At 44.7% G+C, this 19,887-nt stretch overlaps 2 protein-coding genes across 4 annotated transcripts in view; one reads left to right on the top strand and one right to left on the bottom strand.

Moving 5' to 3' along the window:
- The window catches only part of Iars2 (isoleucyl-tRNA synthetase 2, mitochondrial), a 41,607-nt gene extending 24,623 nt beyond the window's left edge, over positions 1-16,984 (top strand). Inside the window, exons 15-23 of the mRNA XM_021199411.1 lie at positions 5,361-5,469; positions 6,471-6,573; positions 7,272-7,397; positions 8,083-8,214; positions 11,570-11,676; positions 12,370-12,515; positions 13,567-13,757; positions 15,420-15,564; positions 16,486-16,984. Of these exons, the coding sequence (XP_021055070.1) occupies positions 5,361-5,469; positions 6,471-6,573; positions 7,272-7,397; positions 8,083-8,214; positions 11,570-11,676; positions 12,370-12,515; positions 13,567-13,757; positions 15,420-15,564; positions 16,486-16,640 (1,214 nt within the window). The 3' untranslated portion in view covers positions 16,641-16,984. The remainder of the gene's footprint in view (positions 1-5,360; positions 5,470-6,470; positions 6,574-7,271; positions 7,398-8,082; positions 8,215-11,569; positions 11,677-12,369; positions 12,516-13,566; positions 13,758-15,419; positions 15,565-16,485) is intronic.
- Rab3gap2 (RAB3 GTPase activating non-catalytic protein subunit 2) overlaps positions 16,938-19,887 on the bottom strand; it is a 75,634-nt gene continuing 72,684 nt past the window's right edge. The window contains exons 35-36 of one of the 3 annotated variants that reach the window (XR_003843911.1): positions 19,652-19,853; positions 17,025-18,460 (exon numbers count right to left, since the gene is read on the bottom strand). Coding sequence is in view for 2 of the 3 variants with exons in the window: in XM_021199409.2 (XP_021055068.1) it covers positions 19,704-19,853 (150 nt within the window). In the remaining variant the exon portion in view is untranslated. Of the gene's footprint in view, positions 19,854-19,887 lie in introns of all 3 variants that reach the window. The other 2 variants (XM_021199409.2, XM_021199410.2) reach the window with 2 other exon arrangements.

Genomic DNA, 19,887 nt, shown 5'->3' with positions numbered 1-19,887 from the left:
GGGGCTAAATGCATGCACCACCAAATCCAGCTCAATTTCCTTTTTTTTATTTTTTAAAGATATATTTTTATTGTTTCTTTCTCTCTCTCTCTCTCTCTCTCTCTCTCTCTCTCTCTAACTGTGTGTGTTGTCTGTCTATCTGTGTGTTGGTACGTGCATGTGAGTGTAAGTGCCCATGCAGGTGAGAGGATACTGAGTCCCCTGTGTGTGTGTGTGTTTGTCTGTCTGTCTATCTGTGTGTTGGTACGTGCATGTGAGTGTAAGTGCCCATGCAGGTGAGAGGATACTGAGTCCCCTGGAGCTGGAGTGACAAGCAGTTCTTAGCTACCCGTCATAGGTGTTGGGAACTGGGTCCTGGTCATCAGGAAAGGCAGCAAGAGTGCTAACCATTTAGCCACGTAGCTAGCTGCTCTTTCGGGTAACCTCTAATATTAGATTGTAAGCCAGTTACATCTTGAGGGCTGGCAAGATGGGTTAGTGGGTAGAGGTGCTTGCCACACAAGCCTGGTTGCCTTAGCTGGATTTCCTGGAGCTCATACAGAGGCAAGAGTGCTGTCTCGGGGGACTTGTCCTCTGAGGGACACATGTGCAACAGCAGTAACAGTTCTGAAAATACAGAGCTGTTAACATAGATCTTCAGCCAGAACCTGTGTGGGGGTCATTGTTTCGTTATGGGGTCCACTTAGACCCAACACAACGCAGACACCAGGACAATGCGGATGACAGAAATTTATTGTACTCAAGCCAGTACTGATCAGTCAGGGTCCAGAACAAGCTTGGGAGCCGAATGCAGCTTTGAGCAGCCACAATGTTCCAGAGGTTTTAAACTTGAAAACTACAAGCATTCGTGCCAGGTTACAGTTCAGTTACTTTTTTTTTTTTTTTTAACCAATCAGGATTTAGGGATAGCGTTTTCCTTATGTGGTTGATGTACAGCAATTGGTATGGAATGTAGACTTACCATCCAGTCGGAAACCATTTATTCTTTTGTGGTTGGGAGCAGTCATTGTGTTTTGGGGAGCAAAAGATGACTATCAGAAGCTGGCCAGCTCCCCTAGGGCCTGGGATCTAGAACTTAGGTCCCCCATGATTAAAACGGAGTCTGGAAACAAAATGGCAGCACTTAGGACAAGTTTCTTGTGCCTGTTCCCCACAGGGTGCTTTTTGTTTTTTTGGAACAGTCTGTGTCTTAGTTAGGGTTTCTGTTGTGAAGAAATGCTATGACCATGGCAACACTTAGAAAAGAAAGCATTTGGAGGACCGTTCCCCTCTCTCCACATCTTCAAGAGCATCTGCTGTCACCTGAGGTTTTGATCTTAGCCATTCTGACTGGTATGAGGGGGAATTTCAGGGTTGTTTTGATTCACATTTCCCTGATAACTAAGGATGTTGAACATTTCCTCCGGTGTTTCTCAACCATTTGGTATTCCTCAGTTGAGAATTCTTTGTTTAGCTCTGTTCCCCATTTTTTTGTTTGTTTAGGTTTTTTTGTTTGTTTGTTTGTTTCTTTTGTTTGTTTGGTTTTTCCGAGACAGGGTTTCTCTGCATAGCTCTGGCTGTCCTGGAACTCACTCTGTATACCAGACTGGCCTCGAACTCAGAAATCCTCCTGTCTCTCCCTCCCAAGTGCTGGGATTAAAGGCGTGAGCCACCACGCCCGGCTTGGTCCCCATTTTTTAATAGGGTTATTTGGTTCTCTGGAGTCTTAACTTCTTGAGTTCTTTGTATATATTGGATATTAGCCCTCTATGGGATTTAGGTAAAGATATTTTCCCAATCTGTTTGTTGTTTTGTCCTATTGGCAATGTCCTTTGCCTTACAGAAGCTTTGCAATTTTATGAGGTCCCATTTGTCAATTCTTGATCTTAGAGNATAAGCTATTGGTGTTCTGTTCAGGAAATTTTCCCCTGTGCCCATGTCCTTGAGGCTCTTCCCCACTTTCTTTTCTATTAGTTTCAGTGTATCTGGTTTTATGTGGAATTCCTTGATCTACTTGGACTTGAGCTTTGTACAAGACGATGAGAATGGATCAATTTGCATGCTAACCACCAGTTGAACCAGCACCTGATTTGTTGAAATTGCTGTCTTTTTTTCCACTGGATGGTTTTAGCTCCTTTGTCAAAGATCAAGTGACCATAGTGTGGGTTCATTTCTGGGTCTTCAATTTTATTCCATTGATCTACCTGCCTGTCATTGTACCAATACCATGCATACAATCACTCTGGTGGTTCCTCAGAAAATCGGAGTACTACCTGAGGACCCAGCTATACCTCTCCTGGGCATATACCCAGAAGATGCTCCAACATGTAATGACACATGCTCCACTATGTTCATAGCAGCCTTATTTATAATAGCCAGAAGCTAGAAAGAACCCAGATGTCCCTCAACAGAGGAATGGATACAGAAAATGTGGTACATTTACACAGTAGAGTACTACTCAGCTATTAAAAACAGTTAATTCATGAAATTCTTAGACAAATGGATGGAATTAGGAAATATCATCCTGAGTGAGGTAACCCAATCACAAAAGAACACACATGGTATCCACTCACTGATAATTGGATATTAGCCCAGAAGTTTGGAATACCCAAGATATAATTCATAGACCACATGAAGCTCAAGAAGAAGGAAGACCAAAGTGTAGATACTTCAGTCCTTCTTAGAAGGAGGATCAAAATACCCATGGGAGGAGATACAGAGACAAAGTGTGGGGCAGAGACTGAATGAAATGCCATCCCATGACTGCCCCACCTGGGGATCCATCCCATATACAACTATCAAACCCAGACACTATTGTGGATACCAACAAGAGCTTGCTGAGAGGAGCCTGATATAACTGTCTCCTGAGAGGCTCTTCCAGTGCCTGACTAATATAGAAGTGGACGCTCACAGCCATCCATTGGACTGAGCACAGGGTCCCCAACGAAGGAGCTAGAGAAAGTACCCAAGGAGCTGAAGGGGTTTGCAGCCCCATAGGAGGAACATCAATATGAACCAACCAGTACCCCCAGAATTCCCAGAGACTAAACCACCAATCAAAGAGTACACATGGTGGGACTCATGGCTCCAGCCACATATGTAGCAGAGAATGGCCTTGTGGGACATCAATAAGAGCAGAGGCCCTTTGTCCTGTGAAGGATCGATGTCCCAGTGTAGGGGAATGCCAGGACAAGGAAGTAGGAGTGGGTGGGTTGGGGAGCAGGGGGAGGGGAGGGGATAGGAGGGTTTTTGGAGAGGAAATGAGGAAAGGGGATAACGTTTGAAATGTAAATAAATATCTAATCAAAAAAAAAAAAAAAAAAGCACTACTGCACAAAGTGGAAAAAAAGAAAGAGAAGAAAGCATTTAGCTGAGCTGCCTTACAGAGTTTGGTCCATGATCAGCACAGGCAGACATGGTACTGGAGAACTACATCCTGATGATTGGCTGAGAGAATCTGTGCCTGGCCTCTGCTTTTGAACCCTCAGCGTTCCCCCTTACCCCCTCCCCCAGTTACATACTTTCTCCAATGTGGCCACACCTCCTAATCCTTCTAATCCTATCAGAGTTCCACTTGTGACCAAGCATTCAAATCTATGAGCCTGTGGAGGCCAACCTTACTCGGACCACCACAGGCTGCTACGGTTCAGTTCTGGAAAGGCTTGGGAGATCATTTAGTCCTGGGATTTCTCAACATACTCTTTTTTTTTTGAGGTGCCAATTTTTTTAAATTTTATTTCATTTTCTAAATTTTATTTAGAAGTACACTACTTTAGCCAGCTTGGTAGTGTGTGCCTGTAATCTCAGCATGTGGTAGGCCGAGGCAGGAGGACCATGACTTTGAGGATTGCCTGGGCTGCATAGGACAAAATTCCACCATAAATGTAGTTTGTTTCTGTTCTTGTTTTTCCCTCTTTGCCAGCAGGGCCTTCTCTTTGGCCTGCTTGGCAGCCCCGTGCCGCCCAGTTTGGAAACCGTGGACTTAACCTGACCCCATCAGTTCTCACAAGAGGTCACGCTAGAGCCAGGGCGTGGTTAGTGGTGTCAGAGCACACATGTGGCCCTCACGTGGTTAGCGGCGTCAGAGCGCACACGTAGTAGCCCTCTGCTTTCCTGTGCCCATCCTTCTGCACCTCTCCCGTGCTGCAGACATTTCTTACTTTCAGTTAGCTAAGTTTTGGATTCATTGCTGAAGGGACAGGGAGAGTCAGAAGGGAGCAGGAGGGGGGCTGCACAGGAGCCATGTGTAGACGTGTGCAGAGGAAGTGAAGGAAAGAAAGAACGTAGGAGATGAGGGAGTTGGGGGTAGGAATCAGGAGCATGCCGCCACACGGCCCTCACATCCCACCACGGGCCTGCTGGCAGTTCTGAGGAGAGCCGGGGGCAGTAGCTCCTCTGCAGCTGGCTGTCTGTGCACTGGAGGAACTTCAGGCTTCATGAGGAATAAGGGTGCGATCCAAGGCCTTGCGTGGGGGTTGTGGTGGGAAGGTCCTAGCAGGTAAATAGACTCCTCATTTGGACCTTTCAGTTTAGGCAGTTTGAAAGTCAAATGTATATATTCATGCTTACAGACTAAGATGTATACTGGCTAAATGTTAATTTAAATAAACTTTTAAAAAAAGATTTTATTTATTTATTCTATGTAAGTACACTGCAGCTGTCTTCAGACACCTCAGAAGAGGGAGTCAGATCTTGTTATGGATGGTTGTGAGCCACCATGTAGTTGCTGGGATTTGAACTCAGGACCTTCGGAAGAGCAGTTGGTGCTCTTAATCACTGAGCCATTGCTCCAGCCCTTAAATAAACTTTTGTAATGAATTTTTTATATTATTTTCTAATTCTGCTTCCTGGCACTATTAAGGCTTAGGCACTTTGTTCTCATATGTTCACACAGTGTAGGTGAGCAGCATTGCTTGTGGAAAAGCAGGAGGAAGGAAGCATTTTCTGCTGGCACATTGTGGTGTGGCACAGCATCCTCAGTCTCAGGAGGAGTGTGCTGTGCGGGAAGTAGTACCTCAGTGTAGGACCGATCCATTCAGTGCCAGCCTCAGCAGTAAGCTACTGACTCACCATGGCTCTGGACCACACATGGCTATGGTCACCAGGCACAGTAAAGGCGAGAGTCATCTGGGCCTTGGGTAGATGAAACTGCATGGACTGTTACTCACACCTGCCTGTCACATGACTTCCATGCATGCTAGACAGCTTCCCACCACACCTTGCTAGCCTCAGTGTCATCTGACATTTGTGATCACATGGGTTTGACTGCCGCAGAACATAGTTGCATTAGAACCCGGTCACATTGGTTACCCTAACACTGTGGCACACACTTGCTTTTATTTTCTGTTCTAATGAACTTTGTTTGTGCTGATATATTTCAGACAAGCAGCAGAGTGCAGACTTGTACCTGGAGGGAAAGGACCAGCTTGGGGGCTGGTTCCAGTCTTCTCTACTAACAAGTGTAGCTACAAGGTCAAAAGTGCCTTTCAGGTAACTGCTCACTCTGCACAAAGTGAGCCCACTTTGATGATCCCCTGAGTACCTACCGTGTGTGTCACACATGCTTGGGGACATAGGTGTGTAAGCCAGCTGTTGGCAAGCTGGAACACTGTTCTTCCTGTCTGTGGGAGGAGAGACCCATGGAGTCGGTGTGTCCAGAAGAGGTGGGTGCGGCAAGGCTGAGTGACACTGGGTTCAACTTTTGTGTTAGGTACAATTTGTAAGAAAATTGCGTAGTCTCCTTTGTATAGTTGTGGTGGCACATCCTGCAAATCGAAGCACTCTGAAGGCAGAAATGGGAGGAGCTCAGGATCAGGGTCCACCTGGGCAATGTGCAGACCCTGTCCCCAAAAGACCAGCAAAAAGCAAATAAAATCAACACAGGAACAAGAAAAGGGGAGAGACACAGCTGTGCGTGGCACCTGTCACTTGGCAGATTGTACCTCCTGGAAGATGAGGTGGTACTCGTGGAGTTCACTGGCATACTTTGTGGGGCAGCATCTTCAGTTGTGTGGCAATCCACCAGGAGTGCAGGGAAGGACAGTGTCTCCTGCTGCGGGGACTCACGGGGACTGAGGGACTAAAACCCTGCTGGGGTGGAGTACAGGCAGCCAGTGGAGTACAGGAAGACTGTTGTGAGATAGCCTGAGGGTTTGCCTTGCTGCACTCGCTCCACCTGAGACAGTTCACTGCCCAGTTCTGTGTCACTTTTAAAAGCCAACCATAGTAGAAAGTGCTTTCTCCTTAAGTTGTCTTGAAGTTAGTTTTAAGAAGGTGGTCTGCGCTACTCTTTATTTTGTTGGTTTTAGTAATCGGAGTGGGAAGTGCTCTGATACACAGAAAATAGAACCCCTGCTTTTCTGTGTCTAAACCAAGGACTCCCTGTTTAACACCCTGATACTTGAATGCTGAGAAGTAAGAAGTGTTCACCCGTTGTCAAGACATCCCCTGTGACTAAAATGGCCTCTCACGCTGGTCCTCATCTTTCTTAGGACAGTGATGGTTCACGGATTTACACTTGGAGAAAAAGGAGAAAAGATGTCTAAGTCCCTCGGGAATGTCATTGATCCTGATACTATCATCAGTGGAGGAAAAGTAGGTGTCTGCCTAAAACTCATTTTCATTTTGTTGTCAGGTTCTAAAATTGGCAACAAAGTCTTTGGTAGTTACCTCAGTGAATAGAGACAAGATTAGCAAGATTAGGACTGTCTCTGATAGGGCATGCTAGGGATGGCAGCGCAGCTGCTCGGGAGGCAGGGACACGAGGGGCCAAGAATAGTGGATGGGTTACTATAATGTTTTAAACATAAACTTGTGTGTACACATGTGTGTGGAGGCCTCAAGGTATCAGGTTTTATTATGTTAAACTACAGATTTATAATTAAATGGAAACAGGAGATAAAATGAGATTATAAATTCTGAGTGTATATAATTGCACTCTTAGGACATACACACTTTAAATTCAGAATGGCCATCAGATCTGGGGTGACTGGAAATTGGGGGCAGATTGGAGGTGCTTCACAAGAGGTCGTCCATAATGTGTGTTACCTTGCCCCTGTAGCTTTCACATCTTACAGTCATCAGGCAAAGCCTGGGCTCTCCCATCTGCCTCAGACAGGATTGTCTAGCCAGCCTTCCTGTTACCAGATACAGCCTACTTTGTAGTGGGTGTTGCGGTATTGCGTATCACACAGCCTGCGTGATCTGAAGGGGAACTTTAGCTAAAGCCTTTGTTCCTCTAAGTGAAATAAATTGAAAGCTATTCTATTCACATGTTGTTTTTCAATGAAAAGGACCACAGCAAAGAACCTCCCTACGGAGCTGACATACTGCGCTGGTGGATAGCTGAGTCCAATGTCTTCACGGAGGTGACCATTGGCCGCTCTGTACTCTGTGCTGCCAGAGATGACATCAGCAAGGTCAGACCTGCTCAGGGAACTTTTATGAACATTCGTGAAAACGAGCTACATGTGGCTGACTTTAAATGTCATGTTAATTTGTTCAAAACAGTAACACTAAGAAATGTACATGTCAGCCAGATGGTAGTGCACGCCTTTAATCTCAGCACTAGGGAGGTAGAAGCAGGCAGATCTCTGTGAGTTGGAGGCCAGCCTGGTCTACAAAGAGAGTTCCAGGACAGCCAGGGCTACACAAAGATACCCTATCTTGATAAACAAAATAAACAAACAAAAAAAGTTTATATCTTTTTATATTTGATTAGTGTATAGACTACACCATAAGCTGGTATAATAATGTATACTATACATATACTTTCCATGTGCTCAGTGACTTTGCAAGCTAGATTCATTTATGTTTCTTTTCATATGTGAATCAGATGAAATAGTATATAGCCATCTCTGAATGAATAAACACACGAGCAAAACAGGTTACAGAAGAGAGTTAGTGGTTGTTTCTTTATAAAACTGGGTATTAGAATGAGAGTTCCTTTGTGCCTTTACAGTCTTATTAGAAATAATAGGATTTTAAAATCTTATAAAAAAATAACAGAACTTAGAAAAAAAAAGAATGGTTATAAAGTAACTGGTGAAATGGAGAAGCCGTGTGATTTGTCTTTAACTGTGTGCTTCCTCTCACTCTGAACAGCTTAGAAACACACTCCGCTTTCTCTTGGGAAATTTGACGGGTTTTAACCCAGAGACGGATTCTGTTCCTGTGAAGAATATGTACGTCATAGACCAGTATATGCTGCACTTAATTCAGGATTTTGCGACAAAGGTCAGTGCACAGTAGCAGGCATTGGCAAACAGCAGCACCTTTCCTATAACCTCCAGTGAACACACAGCGCTCACTAGAAATCATCCCTGTTGTACCCCAGAAAGGACACCATTACGTTCCACCCAGTTTGCGATGACCTGGCATGAAGTATTCTCATGTCTTTGCTGGATTTTTGCTTTTTTTTTTTCAACATTTAAAGTGTGTGTGTGTGTGTGTGTGTGTGTGTGTGTGTGTATACATGTGTGTACACGCACATGTGCATATGCACACACACACTGGAATTCATATGTGAAGGTCAGAGGACTACTGATGGGCCTTGGTTCCCTCCTTCCACCCTGTGAGTCCCAGAGATCTCACTTAGGTTGTTGGGCAGGCATGCCTACCTTCCGAGCCACTCCATCATCTCTTCTCTGTCTCTAAGGCTGTCTTCTGGTGAGGACCACGGGAAGCAGCTCCCCCCCCCCCCCCCAGCAGGCTCCTCTCTCAAGGTCACTGCTCCTTCAACAAGGAGTCGAACTGCATTGTTTTGGCAGCTGTGCCTCTCGGGCTCTTGGTGGGCATCAGATCCTGTCATACATTGCTTGGCCTCAGTGTCTGGAGCCTCTTGTGGCTCTGTAACTCTTGTGGTTTTTATGCCTAAGAAACCAGCACCATGAAGAAGAGCCACATTGCCAAGTTCTACTGTCAATTTCAGGTGTCATCTGCCCTTATCTGCCACAACAGTAGCTGCTTTTGTGTGTTTTGTTGGTTGAACCTAAGAAACACTTAGTTGACTTTGAGTAGGGAACCTTTCAGCAGGATTCTACGTTCAGCTTTTCTCCTTTCTAATGACATTGCGCATTCATATACTGGAGCCTTCAGTGGCTGGGACACCTCTCTTACTGACCCCATCTTCCTTTTATGGCTCTGATCTAACAGTTCCAGCTGCTGCTGTCTGTATTGTGGAGCCTTCTCAGGTGTCTCTCCTCACCAATTGCAAGTCTGTATTCCTGTACGCTCTGTCGTAAGGTGGCTGACGACAGCAAACAGTAACCATGCACAGCACAGATACTACACTGTCTTGACACTTTCTCTGGCAGACAACTTATTTCATTACTTTTGAGTTTAGCCTCACTCAAGTTACCAGGATGGGCTGGAGAGATGGCTCAGCAGTTAAGGGCACTGACTGCTTTTCCAGAGAACCTGGATTTGATTCCCAGCACCCATGTGTTAGCTCATACTCATAACCATCTGTAGCTCCATTCCAGGGATCCCACTTCCTTTTCTGGCCTCTGCAGCCTCTAGGCACACAAGTGGTACACAGACATACACATAGACAAAACACCAATATAGAAAATAAAACAAGTTTGAAAAAGTCATTAAAACAAGAGCAATGCACAGCTGGGTTCTCTGCCAGAATACATCATGAGTGACCTCTAGCCGGTGCCCAGGTGTCCTTCTCTTTGTCCTCAGATTTCTGGCCATTCTGTCCTTCTGGACTCCAACCTGAGGGCCCACTGAGTACTCCGAAGCTCCCCAAGCTCTCAACTCTTTGCTCTTCTGCATCCTCTCACTCCCTTCCACAGGCCAGTGAGCCAGAACAGCTCTGTCACAGCAGCTGCCCGTCCTGGGGACAGTTGCTGGAATCACATACTTCTCTTTTCTGACAAGTGCTAGGCAACCCCAACTGAAGGAAGAGTTCCTTTTGCATCTGTGTATTTGGTGAAGCGGGGGCTGTGCCACAATGTACATGCAGCTGTCCAAGGTCCCAGTGGTCCCAGGGGAGCTGTCCAAGGTCACAGTGGTCCCAGGGGTCAGATTTGGGTTGTCAGGCCTGTTGGCAGGTACCTTTAACTGCTTTGCCACCTCAGCAGGCTGAGAAGACAGGTTGACAGGGACATAAGGTGGTCAGTCACATTGTGTCTACAGTCAGGAAGCCAGGAGAATAATGGGATCGTTTATTTCTCCTGTTTATTCAGCCCAGGGCACCCCCATGCTGCCACCCATATTCAGAGTGAGTCCTCCCTCCAGTTAAACCTTTCTGAAAACACAGCCACAGACACGCCCACATGTGTTAGGTGGCTCTAGTTCCCGTTCACAGTCAAGGTGAACCATCCCCTGAGTACTAGGATTAAAAACATGGCCTAAAAACCCTTAAAAAGTTAAAAGTGGTGTGAGTCCATCACTTAGGACTCGGAGGCGGGAGAGCAGCTTGTGGCAGAGAGCTTGCCTGACATGCATGAAGGGCCTGAGCTTCTCTTCAGCACTGCAGATTTAAAACCAAAAGCACACCGGGGGCTGGGAGGACAGATGGTGGGTTAAGAGGTCACGGCTCAAGCTGGAGCACCCGAGTGTGATTTCTAGACCCACATCGCATTGAGAAGGCCCAGGGCGGTGTGAGCTTGTGGTTCTAGTGTTGGGAGGTTCAAGACAGCGAGCAGCCGGTGGCGCATACTTGAGGTCCAGACCAGGGAGAAAGCCTATTTAAAAAGCAAGGCACATGGCTCCTGGCTCGAGTTTGACCTCTGGCATCCACACACGTGCACCTACACATACACGAGCATGTGTGTTCTTACACAGAGCAAGCAGCTAAACATGGCCTTCCCTTGCATGGAGAATGCTCTGCTGGCATTCCCAGAGGAGAGCAGTGCTCATTGTGAGTAGTTGTGCCTCTACAATGATGTTCTCTGACATTCGTGCATACTTGCCTTCTGTCTTTGAAACAGTTTTTTCTTTTTTCATGTATGTGTATGTGGTATGCATGCATGTGTATATGCTTGTGCAAGTGTGTGTGTGCACCGGCATGCATATTCTGAAGCACAAGGCTGACACTGTTCTTCCACCGTATCCTTTGAGGCAGGTTCTTACAATGAAATGGGCAGGTAGGATGGCTCATGGGGTAAGTGTGCTTGCTGCCTGATGACCTGAGCTGAGTCCCCAGGACTCAGGCAGGGAAAGAAGAGAACCAACGCTCATTGTCCTGTGACCTCCACATGTGATCTGTGGTACATGCCTTCTCCCCGTGCCCTAAATACATGTAATAGCAAAGGTGTAAAAGTAACAAGAAAAGTGAAGCAATAAACAGTCCTCAGGACTCCAAGGGAAAGTTTTATTAAAGGGGCGGAAACCCAGAGCTCAGCCCTAGCATGGCCTTTGCAGTCAGCCTGCTTCAGAGATCCCTGTTCCACAGTGAGCTATGGCTACTCAGGACTTATGCAAGTTCTGGGAGTCCACACTGGTTCTTGTGCCTGTGCAGCAAGTGTGGTATCTGAGCCAACTCCTCTGAGCTGCTGGTGAGAGGAGCTTGCTTTGCCATGATGTACTGCTGTGCTCGTTGCTCGCCGCAGCCTTCATGGTCACGGTCTTTGCTCTCTAGGTTACTGACTCATACAAACAGTATGACTTTGGAAAAGTTGTCAGACTGTTGAAAGCATTCTACACCAGAGAACTGTCCAGCTTTTACTTCAGCATAGTCAAGGATAGGTAAGTGTGACTGCACACAGTCCTCAACAGGGATAGGTGAGTGTCTGTCTGCAATGTCCAGGATGCAGTGGCTACGGTGAGCAGCTGGGCAGAATTATAGCTGGGGTCTGGAGTCAAGCCTGATTATCAGTTATGCCGGCCACTTACTAGCTTTGTGTTTTGGGGTAACTTAGTGAGTGGGTAATCTCAGTTTGTCTGAAAAATGAAGAGGATAATACCCATCCTTCCAATCCCAGCACTTATGGGGCAGAGGCAGGGGGATCTCTAAGTTTAAAGTCAGCCTAGTCTACAAAGAGTTCTATGCTAGGCAGGCTAGGGCTGCACAGTGAGACCCCATATCAAAACTTAGAGCCACTCATGTGCCTGGTGCCTCTTTACAGTGATCTAGAGCTGCTGGTAGATGGCCACCATGCTGTCCTGAGGGCAGACCAGGCAGATCTGTAATGACATTGGCCTTCACAGTGTGCCATGGCACTAGTGGGAATGGCAGTCACTCAGATGTGGTCAGTTACCTTACTATGTGCAGTCAGTGATCTAGACTGTCATCCACCTTAAACATCTACAGCCAGGCAGAATATGAGAAACCAGATCCATCCTGAGAGAGTAAAATAGATAGGTACTAGTGTCCAAAGACAGTGCGGGTGTGCGAAGGCTGGGGCAGCGTGTCAGCTGCTGAGCAAGCTCTCCTTCCAGGCTCTACTGTGAAAACGAGAAGGATCCCAAGCGCCGCTCCTGTCAGACAGCACTGGCAGAAATTTTGGATGTGTTGGTCCGTGCCTTTGCCCCCATTCTTCCTCACTTGGCAGAAGAGGTGTTTCAGCACATTCCCTATGTTAAAGGTGAGGAGAGCTGGTCTCTGCATGGGAGGGATCACGTAGGGGGTTGGCCGAGCTGTTACAAGCTTCACACAGGTACACTGGCAGAGTCTCTGTGATGAGGGTCACTCAGTACAGTCTGCTCTGTGCCTTCATACAGAGTTAGGGACGCCTCTAGTGCCTTCTGAAATGTGTGGAACCCTTGACAATATTGAGAATCACTTTTGCTTAAATGTGTTTATAAGAGCCTAGAGAGATGACTCTTTAGTTAAGATCACTGGCTGCTCTTCCAGAGGACCCAGGTTCAATTATGAACACCCAGATAGCAACTCATACATGCCTGTAACTCCAGTTCTAGGGGTCAGACACAGCCATCTATGAATGCAAAACACTAATGAACATAAAATAAAAATTAGTTTTAAAAAAAATCTTTGGGCTGGAGAGATGGCTCAGCAGTTAAGGTCACTGACTGCTCTTCCAGAGGTCCTGAGTTCAATTCCCAACAACCACATGGTGGCTCATAACCATCTGTAATGGGATCCGATGCCCTCTTCTGGTGTGTCTGAAGACTGCTACAGTGTACTCATATAAAATAAATCTTTAAATGTGTTTATAATGTTTCAAAATGCATTTTAAGCTTTATTCAAATAAAATACAGTGCTTTATAGTAAATGCTGTTATGTTAGTATTTTTCTCTCCTGATTTTATTTTCATAGAAAACTAGAAACTTGTGGGGGTGATCGAGGGAGGGTCATTCATAGGCCTCAGGCATGGGGAACTGTTGTGTCCTCACGGGACACATCCCATGCTCATAGTTCTTGGAAGTTTTTATGTTTATGTGGTTTTTTTGTTTATTTGTTTGTTTTGGGTTTTTTTTTGTTTTTTGTTTTTGGTTTTTTGAGACAGGGTTTCTCTGTTTATGTGTTTATAATGTGTAATGGAAAGAAGGGAGCCTTTGACCTGCAGCTCCTGAGACTTCACATCCTAGATGATAGCCCTGTCTCCCCTTAGTGGTTGGTTAGAGCTTATACACTGTCTAAGCTGTGTGTAACTCAGTCCCCACTTATTTTTGAAGAACCCAAGAGTGTTTTTCGCACTGGCTGGATTAATACAAGCTCTATTTGGAAGAAGCCAGGACTGGAGGAGGCAGTGGAAAGTGCGTGTGCCATGCGGGATTCTTTTCTTGGCAGCATCCCTGGCAAAAATGCTGCCGAGTATGAGGTCATCATAGTGATCGAGCCAGGGCTGCTGTTTGAGATCATGGAGGTACGTGTAGTGGGTGGAGGCTGTGTAGTGAGTTGAGTGGTGGATTTAAGATCTTGGATTAATTTAGAAACTAGGATTTCAGTCTTGCAGTACTGATCCTCTTGCTAATTGTTTGAATTTGTGACATATGCAGGGCCTGTTTAGGTCAGTGCAAAAGTGTGAGACTACATAAAAAAAAAAATGGAAGTTTTATTTATTGAAGGCCTGGATTTTGAAAATTTGTTCATCTGGATAATATTTCAAAAATGAGTTCTCTTTCATTTCATGAGAACCAGAGACAGAAAAACCAACACTTTTCCTAAAATTTTCATATTTATTCTACACACACACACACACACACAAAGTTTTATTAGTATCACTTTAGGGCTGGAGATATGGGTCAGCAGTTTAAGAACTTGCTAATCTAGTGGAGGACCTGGGTTTAGTTCCCAGCACCTACTTGTCTGCCCACAACTACCTGTCACTATAGTTACAGGGGATCTAGCACCCTCTTCTGGCCTCTTGCAGCCCTGGGACTACATGTAGTGCATCTACATACACGTAGCAAACATTCATGCTCACAAAATACTTACAACTGTAAAAATAAACCATCTCATTTTGGCTGGTAAACCCAATTTAAACATTTAAAGACTTGAAGTCACTAGAGTACATGACATTGTTGGCAACAGGAAGGTAAGGGCAGACGCTGGCCTTTGTGGTAGTGAAGACTTGTAAGCTGTTGGTCGAAACTGAGGACAATCGAATCATTGACCTGCCAAGGCTGCACAGCCTGGTTCTGGTTTGCTCGCCATTTACATTTACAATTGTGCTTTTTACCTCAGTTAACTTGATCTAGAAACTCATATCCAGATGTTTGTTTCCTAAGTGACTCTACATCTTACCCAGGTGACTGCCAGTATTAACTGGCGCCATCATAAATGTGACTTCCTTAGGAATCCTAACTAGATGTCAGATGGGAGGCTTGTTACTACCTATTACTAAGTGAGTGAACTTGTCGAAACCAAATTGATCTTAGTCTCAGAATTTTTTTTGAAGGAATATTTATATAAATCCACAAACTTATCCTGAAGATCAAAATTACAATGGGAAAGTCACAAAGGGCTTGTCAGATAGCCTGGCTCACTGTACACTGTGGAAAAATTGTACTACTGATTGCTACCTGTGCACTACACTAAAAGCAGGTCTTTATTTAACAGTATCTTTTTTAAAAATAATTTTTAAAAGATTTATTTATTGATTATGACATATAAGTACACTGTAGCTGTCTTCAGACACACCAGAAGAGGGCATCGGATCCCATTACAAATGGTTGTGAGCCACAATGTGGTTGTTGGGATTTGAACTCAGGACCTCTGGAAGAACTGTCAGTGCTCTTAACTGCCAAGCCATCTCTTCAGTCCCCTATTTAACAGTATCTTAACCCTTCTCTAATAGAGGAATAATGATAGGAAAGGAGGCTCTAAAAAGTTGGCAGTTTTAGCTTAACAGACAAGGGTAACTGAACCTCTTTTTTCTCATTGCAAAATAAGTATAATAAACGCGATATAGGTTAGGGCTTGGGGGAACATAGTTTTCAAAATGAAGCAAAATGTATACTCCAGTCAGCAACTAAAATTGACTCTCAAGTTTTAATTGGAACAGTAACTTTCATATGCATTCCAGATGCTCCAAGCTGAGGAGACCTCTAGCACATCTCAGCTGAATGAGCTGATGATGGCTTCCCAGACGACATTGCTGGCTCAGGAGCCACGGGAAAGAACTGTAGGTGACATTGAGCTCACAGGGACATTTGTCATCAATCTAGAAGGTGAGAAGAGTAAACGGGGACTGAATAACTGATGTCACCCTCAGCTTTCCATGGGACTAGGCTACCTCAAGGGTGGCTGAGCCAGGCAGGTCTCAGGGCTCTGGGAATGGAAGCTGAGGCTGGGACAGTTCCTTCTCACCCGAGTGACTGTCACAGAGTCTTTTCCACCTCGTGTTCTGATACATAGTGCGTAATATGGCCCAGCCCCACCAACCCGCCCTGTGTAAATTCTAAAATTTCCTTTTATGCATATTCTAATTAAAATACCATTAGCCATTTCTTTTTTTTTTTTTTTTTTGANANAGGGTTTCTCTGTGTAGCCCTGGCTGTCCTGGAACTCACTCTGTAGACCAGGCTGGCCTCGAACTCAGAAATCCACCTGCCTCTGCCTCCTGAGCTCCATTAGCCATTCTTATAAAGGGTTGGGTAAACTTTTTAATCACAGGATTTCTGTGCACTGTTTAAAGGGCTGTCACCTTGATTCATCTTCATTAACAGGAACAGTGGAGAAAGTTGTGGCTCCTTTTATGTAACTGAAGTTTTGAGTAGTGGCATTGTCACTGTCTCTAGAACTTGTCATTTTAAACTCCTGAGTTAAGAGCTGGGCATAGTGGTGCATACCTTTAGTCCCAGCACTGAGGAGGTGGAGTCAGATGGATCTCTGTGAGGGCAACATAGAAGAGACTCCGTCTTTAAAAAACCCAAATCAACTGAGTACCAGGGTCAGGAATGACTGGCAGAGAAGCAGTTGGCCTGAGTCAACTGCTCTTCAGTAGTCATCTTGTTTTAGTGAGTTTGTTACAGGGCAAAACCTGGCCCATGTCAGAACCGTGGGAGGGAGGAAAGCCTTGGGAAGGAGCGGCCACTGAGGACTGGTGGTACAAGCTCAGTGACTGGACATGCTCTGTGTGTTCTTTCAAGGTGGTGACATTCGTGAGGAGTCTTCATATAAAGTCATCGTGGTACCAACTGCCAGAGAGAAGTGCCCTCGATGTTGGAAGCATACCGCTGAGACTGCAGACGCTCTCTGTCCTCGGTGTGCGGAGGTCATTGGTGCAAAGTCTGATGCAAGCTGATGTCAACAGTTCTGAACAAGACGCTCCCCACAGTACTGACTGGCTGCGGAAATGAACTATTAGAAAGTTCCCTAGAAAGAAATCCAAGGCTTAGGTAGAAAGTAGAGGAGCAGATGGTAACAGATGGGGTAAGAATCAGAAGATTAAAAGAGTATTTCTTGTAACTATAGAAAGAATAATATGTGTGTATATATATATATATATATGGGGATATATATGCAGATATACATCTATACAGGGCAGATACACACACTCATGGACTTCTTCAGAGACAGACATGAATATGGTTACTTTCAATGTGGCAGAATGTTTTATATTTTATTAAAACTTTTTTTGACTCAGTATTTAAGCTCTATGATGTCTGAAAATAAAGGCATTCTGGGAAACTCCCAGCTGATGATGGTGTAGAAGCTGTGGATGATGAAGCGTGGGATTCTGCAGGGAGTGGCAGTCGTCTGCCTCTACAAGGTGAAGGGTGAGGTCAGTCCCTTCTGCCCACTAGCAAACACCAAGTTCCTAAAGCAGCAGGGGTTTGAGTGTACCACAAAGACCATCACCAAATTGTTATTCAAGAGGAGAGGTCTCTCTGTTCTTACGTGTATGAACGGTGAGGAAATAACACAAAGTGTTAATTTATTTCACTAATATACATAAGTTCACAATAATGAATAGACAGGAAATAACAGTATATACAGAATTCACTACTTACAATACATTGACAGTAGATAAATAAGAGCATTTTTTAAACAACCCAATACTGGATTGATCTCCAAGGATGTCTAATTTACTAAGTAGAAGCTAGCTGCCCAGCACCCGATCCCTATGAGGTGCAAGGGCATTCTCTGCTGCTACTGTTTCCTAATGAAATGCATTATAGCAACTTCTAAGTAAACGCTATAGTCAAAGTAAGCTTATTGTTACTAAGTTTAGTTTTCCATGACTTTAAATCACAAGTAATCATATATTAAGAAGCTATTTAAATGTAGCAGACTTTACACTGGCCTTAGATGAACTTTTCTAACGGGTAAATCTTTGCAGAAGTGTGAAGCATTGGGAAGCCTGGTGCTCTGTACTGCTGACTCTACATTTATCCTGTCCCCTCCACTTCTACATCTAACATAACCTGGAACAGAGAAGTTAGGATTATTTAATCACCTTCATTAATAAGGTAAAAATATGTAATCGTAAGAGGGGCAGTGTCTAGCGAAATACTACGGTTACCAGCATGTGCCACGCCCTTGTTGCAGGACACTGACTGTGTGTTAGAACCTAATTCCTTTATTTGTGACACTTTGTTGTTAGAGAATGGATACATACATGTTAATTTTCCTTTTTTACCAGAATTATTTTAAAAGCCCTTAGTGAAGTAGTAGACTGTTACTGCTTTTGTTAAACTCAGGATTTAGTTTTAAAATTCTATGCATTTTATAAACTTTTTAGATGATATATCTAAACTAAAGACTTAATATTCTGTGTTCTGGCTCTCTTATGTGACTTACCAGAGTAAATTTAGCCAGTTTTATTCCCCCCCAAAATACAAGCCACCCCCCTCCCAAAAGACATAATGGGATTAGAGGAAAAAGACCAGCATCATCAGCAACTAGCCGTGCTTGCAGCAGGAGGCTTTCCTGGCAAGCTGCCCACATCCTGTGCCTTCCAGAGTGCTGCAGAAGGTCCTGGGGCAAGTGGACCTCCTCAGGACTGTGTCAGGGATGGTATGTATGACAGTCAAGCTGTGATTGTAGGGATTCCCGCACAGGCTGGCTGCTCCTCAGCCACCTGAGCAACACCGGAAACATTTTTCTCTGAAGATCTGAAATCTGACAGCCAGCAGAGTTAGTTTTAGCCAGTTACAATCTCATTTAAATCTAACTTTCTAATGAAAAAGAATTCATATTTGTGTGCGCCTGGGCGTCACTTTGTTGTGGAGTCCCTGAAGAATATTCTCAGCCTTCTAATGAGTTGGCGTCTTCCCTTGATTAGAATGAGTACTGTACACATAGTACTGTGAACAACCATGACCATGACAGACAGCAATAATTGCACTATATGGCTACATTCCAGACACACTTGAACTGTAGCAAGGACTTGCTGCTGATCTGCACAGCGCAGTGCACTGGTGACAGCCGGGCCAGGCGCTTTTGCTCACACTTGGTCAGCACTTGGACTGCTCTAGGCACTACAGGGTCAAACACCAGCCAAGGCGCATCCTCTCCACCCAGCTGAGGTAGGTTTGCTAAGGCCATGACAGCACAAAGTGCAAAGTGCCCTGGCCTGCTCCCTGGACAGGCAACACGACCAAGTCCCAGAAACAGACATTTTTGAACACTTGGAAGAAAAATAAACTTGGATTTTAAATATTGTTTCTTTGCTTTGTTCTTTTTTTTTTTTTTAACATGTCTTACAAGATAATACATTTTTACAATTTCCTGATGTGGATACAATTTTGGAACTTGACAAAATAGAGTAAATCTTAATTTACAGAATAACTGATCTTGCTGCTTTGTTCACACCTCTGATTCCTAAGTCTGTCAAGGACAGCAGACTTGAGGTCCTTCCCCAGGTTCCCTGGTCCCCTGCTGATCTCAAGCCATCTCTCCTCTGACAGCAGCAGCACCCAGAGCTCCCTGCCAGGTGGCATCCTGGTACACGACCAACCATGAGGACAGCTCTGCATGTTTGAAAGGGACATGGGCTGTATCTCTAGTGTGCTCATGGAAGCAGTGTGAACACAATCCCCACAGGAGTCACTTGGATAGGAACTAGACTACTACAGTAAGAACAAAATCTACAAATTATTATCAGTAACAATACCAAAGTTTAACAATAAAGCTGCTTATTTGGATGAAAAAATAAAGAATAAAGCATCTGCATTAATCACAGTTAATGTGTTTATAATTTATCTTCAGTATTTGCTGAAGATGTGGAATTTAGCCAGGATTGCACATTTTAAAGTAATACATTTATTTATTGTACAAAAAAAGAAAACCTTCCCAAGTTCAAGATCTTACTATGTAAAATGACATGCAGTGGTTCATGTAGTCACAGGACCGTAGGCCACTGTCATAAAGTCGTCATGGCTTCCACGGCGTCGATGAGGTGTAAGGCAAGGCTGTACTGCCCGTGCTTCTCTGGTAGGAGCTCCATCACTTTATGCACTAGTTTAGCTGTGGCTGCAATAGGCACGTCAGTGTTCTGAAGATCCTGAGGGTTCTGCGAATGGGACACAACAGCCAAACAAGACCTT

The sequence above is a fragment of the Mus pahari genome, chromosome 5 (assembly GCF_900095145.1).
Source record: "Mus pahari chromosome 5, PAHARI_EIJ_v1.1, whole genome shotgun sequence".
Classification (NCBI taxonomy): Eukaryota; Metazoa; Chordata; class Mammalia; order Rodentia; family Muridae; genus Mus; species Mus pahari.
Note: the sequence above shows the minus strand (reverse complement) of the source record. Positions and strands in the feature narration are given on the sequence as shown.